This window comes from Mesitornis unicolor, unplaced genomic scaffold, assembly GCF_000695765.1.
Source record: "Mesitornis unicolor isolate BGI_N332 unplaced genomic scaffold, ASM69576v1 scaffold10645, whole genome shotgun sequence".
In the NCBI taxonomy this organism is placed as follows: domain Eukaryota; kingdom Metazoa; phylum Chordata; class Aves; order Mesitornithiformes; family Mesitornithidae; genus Mesitornis; species Mesitornis unicolor.
In genome coordinates this window covers 94,534-101,653 of record NW_010186169.1, presented here as the reverse complement: position 1 = coordinate 101,653, position 7,120 = coordinate 94,534, and the positions used below count along the sequence as shown (strand labels likewise).

At 40.7% G+C, this 7,120-nt stretch overlaps 1 protein-coding gene across 1 annotated transcript; it reads left to right on the top strand.

Annotated features, from left to right (window-relative positions):
- The first annotated feature begins 686 nt into the window (after positions 1–686).
- AQP4 (aquaporin 4) lies at positions 687–6,452 on the top strand. Its single transcript, XM_010185068.1, has 4 exons — positions 687–1,098; positions 2,023–2,187; positions 2,552–2,632; positions 5,168–6,452. Exons 1-4 carry the CDS (start codon positions 718–720, stop codon positions 5,444–5,446), a joined length of 906 nt encoding a protein of 301 aa, XP_010183370.1. The 5' UTR covers positions 687–717; the 3' UTR covers positions 5,447–6,452.
- The last annotated feature ends 668 nt before the right edge of the window (positions 6,453–7,120 follow it).

Genomic DNA, 7,120 nt, shown 5'->3' with positions numbered 1-7,120 from the left:
CAGCTTACTTGGCACTCTTAGACCAAAAGAAAGCACTTTATTGATTGCATGATTGATTTAAAGGTCAGAATTTAGTATCGCATCTATTCTCCTGGCTGAATTCAATATTTACCCTATGTCCACAGTAAAGAAAATGCTCTTTGCATAAATATAAATTGAAATATTGGTTTGTGTGAGTGTTTGAGTAAATAGACTTTCTCAACCTCCCAACACTACACTTATCAAAACCATTAGGGTTTGACTAAGATATTGCTTTTTATTGGACTGTCATACTTGCTTCGTGAGAAGTGCAGATTTGCTTAGAAAAAAGAGGATGCTCGCAGATTTAATCAGTACGATAGTCAACAGGCCACTGGAAGTGGTAGGGCTTTACTGACCACAAGTTGGGCAGAGGTCAGCTTGTGTAGGAGAATACACTTAGCTTCATACTCACTTCTTTCAAAAGATACAGAGATTGCTTTTTGTGAAGCTATACAGACAGCCATCACAAGGAGTGAGTAGTCACCTTGTGTCCTGCAGACACTCGAGTAATGGTCGTGTTTAAGGGCAGTCTGTTGTTGTCCCAGCCCAAGGATACTCAGTGTTGCTGCCTTGACTCCAAAGACTGCCATACGGCAACCCCCTGACAGGAGAGCGTAAGGCTTATTTGGTGACTTCTGATGAAGCTTTGCTTTCCTTTTCAGTAAGTGTGGACGTCTGTTTAAGTGTGAGAGCATCATGGTGGCATTTAAAGGAGTCTGGACTCAGCCCTTCTGGAAAGCTGTTTCAGCAGAATTTTTGGCCATGCTCATTTTCGTCCTCCTCAGCCTTGGCTCCACAATCAACTGGGGTGGATCGGAGAAGCCCCTGCCTGTAGACATGGTCCTTATCTCCCTCTGTTTTGGACTCAGCATTGCTACCATGGTGCAGTGCTTTGGACACATCAGCGGAGGCCACATTAACCCTGCTGTGACCGTGGCAATGGTCTGCACGAGGAAGATCAGCCTTGCCAAGTCAGTCTTCTACATCATTGCCCAGTGCCTGGGAGCCATCGTGGGCGCAGGCATCCTTTACCTTGTCACACCACCAAGCGTGGTGGGAGGCCTGGGAGTCACTGCGGTAATCACTTCTCCAGCTCTTGACCTAGGCTAGCTTAGAGCCTAAGAAAATGTAATCAGTGTTGCTTAGAATAAAGAGAGCTCAAGTAGAGGTTTTAAGAGCTTTCTGGTTTATTTACAACATCTAGGCAGGGCTTAAAGCTCTTCTTAGGATGGGCTTGTGTGGTGTAATATCTATAGCTGTTCTTTTTATAGAAGTTCTCCTTCCTAGAACTTTCTCAAATCTGATGACAGCAGGTAATGTTAATTTACATGCAAGATTTAAATAATATATGCATGAAATGCCATTTTTCTATGGGCTGGGGAGGGGGAAATTAATTCTATGCCATTATGATGGGGATTGAAAAAACATCAAATTAAAATGACATACTTTTGAAACAGATTGTGGCTTAGATTTCAGCTTTGTTCAAAACTAATAAGGAATGCCATCAGTTAGCCCTATTGCAGGACTTATTAAAAATGCACTTGAGCCTCACACTGCTTAATTTTTAATTGAAATTTAAATTAATTAAGTCAGGGCTAATTAATGAATTTATAATTGAATAGTAAATTACAGGGCTCCTAAGAAAAAAAATTGTGAGGGGAAAGTGCAGCATTTGCAAATCCCTGTGTAAAAAATAAACTATACTTCTGCAGTCTAACTTTGCAATTCTTCTTGGATGTTACTGTTAAGCCTTCAGTTCTCAGTCCAGTAGTAATCTTCCATGGCACTCAAAATAAATAAAATATAAATACAAATATATTTTTATATATGAGAAAGGGGAAGAAGGGGAGAAAAGTGGTGAAGGGAATCTGTACCTGTAAATTTCATTGTTGTCTTTCACTGTGTACCTTTTAGAAATACCTTTGACATGCGATTAATCTATGGTGGTGTTCTGATTTACAAAATCACCTTTGTTTCATCTCTGGTGTTTCTTTCCTCCAGGTACACGGGGATCTTTCTGCTGGCCATGGACTCCTGGTGGAGCTGATAATTACATTCCAGCTGGTTTTTACTATTTTCGCCAGCTGTGATTCAAAACGAAGTGATGTCACTGGTTCAGTAGCTTTAGCAATTGGATTTTCTGTTGCAATTGGGCATTTATTTGCTGTAAGTTAATGGCTTCTCTTTAAAATATAGACCCCCTTGTCCCTTTATGACTACTTCCAAAGTAAATGGAAACTTCTGTGGCCTCTATAGCTGCTATAGCTATATAGCTGCTTTATGGATCCACACCAAAACCCTTTGGAGCAGCAGGAGGGGGTCCCCTTGGGTAGGGTGTTGCATCAGTGGTTTTCTGCCTGTTTATGTGACAACTTCGTTAATTTTGTGGTATGACTCAGGAGAGTGAGTACTTGCTGTCAAGATTAAAAGCCATGGAAAAACCAGGTTGTCCCCACAGTAAAAGGACTAGCAGAAGTTGAATAACTATCTTTAAGACTTTAATAGAGGTAACATTTTGTCTTTGCTTTAGATCAATTACACCGGTGCCAGTATGAACCCTGCTCGATCATTTGGACCTGCTGTCATCATGGGGAGATGGGAAAACCAATGGGTAACTCTGCTTTCATGTTTCCCTCACCATAGTGATAAGCAGCTATCAGGATTTTTCATACATCATTTGCTTTTAGTTCTGTACCCCAGTACATCCCATAGAGACCACCACTGAGGAAAACAGGCGCTGACCTGCCACAAGCTGTGGTATAATTATGCTTGGACTGCAGTGCAGTATGAAGTGTGCTGTAATAGCATCATGATATTCAGGGGCTGTTTTGTGGAGGTAGTGACTGGGGTAGAAAGCAAATTGTACAAGAAGTTCAAAACAAAAAGAGCAATCCAGTGCAACTGAGAGAATTGAACTGGTAGAAAGAAAAATCCTTCAAGGCAGATTGCAAACCCCCCCAGTCATGCTGGTGTGGAGTTGTGGAAGTAATTCTGTTGGCTTCACATCTCACCTGGTTCTGCGGCAAACTGGGGCAGGCGTATGAAATGAGGACAGAGACCCTCTGTGATTTGGTTCCCAGGGGAAGAATGTGCCTCGACGAATGCCTGCAGTGAGAGTTGAAGGGGTTGCAGTCTGGTCTTTACAGACCAGACCAGATGTTACCTGCTTCAATTTGAAAGCTTCAGCTTAACTAGGAGTATTTGTGCAGGAAACAATTTGATAAACAGATTGATGCAGTCGTCTTCTTTAGCATCTCACTATTAAACTTATTTAAAAAACAATTTACATTTTACAAGGGAGAGATGGATTGCATTTCAGCCTCGCATAATTAAAGAAAGGGGAAGCACTTCTAGGGACACTAAGTGCCAACTGTAAGAGCTGCATATTACAGTGCATATAAGAATTTTCTTGTTTTTTAAAGTATGAAGCCCACATTGCTCCCACTGCAGCTAATAACAGAAATAACATTGTCTTCAGGCCCTTAGGCTCCAATTCTGCAAACATGCTACCATGTGTAACTTTGTTCCCAAGAGTTATCCTATTGAGGCAGATTTACCCAGTTATCAGAGAATGGCTTGTTCATACACAAAACTGCTGCAGTTTTTCACAAGATTAATTATCCATACTCTGAGGGAGCCTGTAATTTATAACTAAAGCTATAAACAAGGAACAAAAGTACCATGGAGAAACTTGTAGGAGAAGCTTAGCTACTGTCCTGGTCACTTGGAAAGATGGCCTTTTCTCCTCCAACGCAGTGACATTGGCATGCCATTGACAGATGCCCACAGGCTTCTACACCTTCTAAGGTTGCAGAACTGCTGCCTGTCATGCTGAAAGAGATATGGACCCTACAAAGTTGTGTGTATGTGTGTTTCAGCTGTATTTGCTATACCAATTAGATAAATGGGTAGCTGACTGCCTGTTGAATTCTGCTAGATCAGAAGCTAAATTTGGATTACTTGCGGAATGTGAATCTGAAATACTGAAGTAGAACTGTTTGTATGGTCACTAGGAAAGGGTTTTTTTTCCTTAAAAGTTCATTGTCACCTTGAGTGAAAATGCAGAGAGAAAGTCAGTTTTCTGCATTGGTGTTTATTTTGGAAGTTGTCTCTCAAACAGTCCATAAACATGGTCTACAGCTGGCAAAAAGTGATGGAAGTTTAGAGAAGGCCTCTTGGAAAGAGATAGCTTCAATAAAACTTGACAAAACTATTTCTCTTTGAAGATGCAGGCCTGCTTCTCCATCTCATCCCTGTGAGTTTAGCAAAGTTATGTCAGAGCAACGATATGTTGTATGTGACTACAGAGCTGTATTTGACAAGTTATGCATGACTCCACCAGAGTCTTTGGCCTTTTTTTGTCTCAAATGTTGTAGCTATGGTTGATTCAAATAAGGATGATGAAGAACCTGGACTGTCTTACTGACTGAAGTTAAAAAAAAAAAATTAAATCTCCCATAAAGAGGGGAAAAAAGGCTTCTTTCTCCTAACAGGAGAAGGTAGGGCAGCCACAGAGGATGCCTGCATGTCTGCCCAAGGTAGATGTCCGTAGCTTTGCTGCCACTCTGCTCGTCTTCCTCAGAACATTGGTGACCAGACCACTGGCTGGTGATGCCATGAACACTGTCACGAGAGGAGTTTGTAGGGAAGAGCTGCACCCACAGATGTGAGGTGGTTTAGATGACTGGATTCAAGGTGTGACTAGAGACTGTTTCTGAAAAGTGTGAAAAATATGTGCGAGTGAGAGACTGGGAGGAGGCAGAAAGAAAAGAAAAAAAATTACCTAGGACTAGTGTCATTGACTGCCTAAGAGACTGCCTTTTTGACCAACTTTGTCTGATTTTTAGAGCAACTCCTGTAATTGCTCAGCTCCAGGTCACCATCTGCAGTGATGTCTAGGGTAGTTAGATTAATACTTCTCTGTCTCATTAATTGGTACTATGGCAGATTTCATCCTGGTTCATGAAAGCCAGGGAACTATGTGACCATGCATTTCTGGAGAGTTGGTTTTAACAATGCCAGTGCAGTTCACAGAAACTTTTATGGGTTAAGTCTGTAGTGTCATCCTTTTTCTCTGAAACCCTGGCTTCTTTATTTGCTCTAGAGCTTAATGCCTGTCTTTTTTTTCCCACCTCTTTTTTTGCAGGTATATTGGGTGGGACCAATAATAGGAGCAGTCCTTGCTGGTGCTCTTTATGAGTACGTCTATTGCCCAGACGTTGAACTCAAGCGCCGTTTTAAAGATGTCTTCAGTAAGGCTACCCAGCCGTCTAAAGGGAAATACATCGAGGTGGATGATAACAGGAGCCACGTAGAGACCGATGACCTGATCCTGAAGCCTGGCATAGTTCATGTGATTGATATCGACAGAGGTGAGGACAAGAAGGGAAGAGATCCATCCAGTGAGGTGTTGTCTTCTGTATGACTAGCAAGAAGCACTGAAAGCAGAGAGCAGCCTCCCAGCCTGTCCACAGATATCCTTCCACCCATTAAAGAAACAGATCTCCTCTAGACTGAGAATCTGCCACTTCTTAAAAGGTATGGTGCGGGCAGTTGCATGGTAGTGGTGTCACCAAACCATACACCTGCTCAGTTTGAGGATTGGGACTTTGCTATAACTAGGATTTCCCATCTATTATTCCAAATTAAGAACTGTTCCTAGTATTTTCCTTTCCTTCCTTATGGAACAACCCTGAAGTAAAAAAAAAAAAAAAGATGAAAGCATTCTCCTTTAATAAATCAGTCAATAATGAGATGAAGATAGAGATGTTTAACATTCAGATTGACAGTTAAGACATATCAGGAAATGCCTATAGACATGAAGACCTACTTATCAGATTGTTCTTCTGACACTTAATTGGCTGTTGTCAGCTCCGATTAGAACATCTTATCCATTAAGCGCACTCTGCGAGGTTCAGGGACAGCACCAACAGTATTTAAGAGTTTTATCCACAGTCAAGCAAAGGAGTAATGTTTCCATTCATGTACATCACTATTGCTTGCAAGGTACCTCTGGAAAAAAGATACTTTAATACATTTAAAAAAAATTCTATCAACCCATCAGTTTTCACTCATGTGATTTGCAGTATAAATGTATTACCTTCATCCCTTCCCAGGAGTAAATACTCTGAAAGTGAATGTTGAAGTCTACTCTAAAAAGACTGCAAAGCACTTGACTGTACTTCACGCTCCCTCTTGTCAGTGTCTGTCTGGTGAAACATTCTCCTGGGGTTTGACTATTGACCATTTAGTGTTAGCAGACTCTCAAGGTCACGCAAGGAATATAAAGGCTTTCCTGTTACTTAATAACTCAAATAAGAGATATCAGAAGAAAAGAAGGCATATCTGTTTTCAGTGCACTTGTTCAAATACACGTTTCTGTGCTAATTTATGTAAACTAAAGGTTTAAATTACTTACCTACTTTCTTACAAGATGGTTGGAGATATGGGTTTTTTAATTTATTAGTAATGTAGAGGGTTTTTAACTTTTAACTGTATTGAAACACTGATTGGGAAATAATTTTTATAACAAATGATAAAAATATGACTGATTCTGGCTTTTTTTTTTTCTTGTAACTGATGCCTAACTATTTGAACGCTTGTTCCGGTGTTCATATAGTGTTAATTGCACCTCTGGCAAAGGCTTCTTTAGCTGTTGTTAGGAAAAGATGCAAGCACTTGCAGGGCTTTTTAGGGGAAAAGGGACATAAAATATGTTCAGTAATCAGTCTTTCCCTTATAGAAGTATTTTGACAGATGTAATCACCCCAGCAGAACACTTTTGTAAAGCTGTTAGGACTTACTGCTTTTGTTTCCAATCAGTCGCTTTGAGTTTTACAATATGCAGCTGCAGAGCAGTCAGGAGCATGGTACTCTTACTATAACTATATAGTTTTTATTTTGAAATTGAAAAGCTACTCCTGCCTATTTAGCAATAGGAGAGGGGGGAAAAAAGCATTAGCCCTGACTGTGGGCTGTAACAGCCGTGTCTGCTCTCTGACGTACTCTACATGCAATCTTATCACAGGGAACTAGATCATTCTAATGAGATAATAAACCACTGCTACACTCAAATACGTGCACTATGATCCAAGAGCAA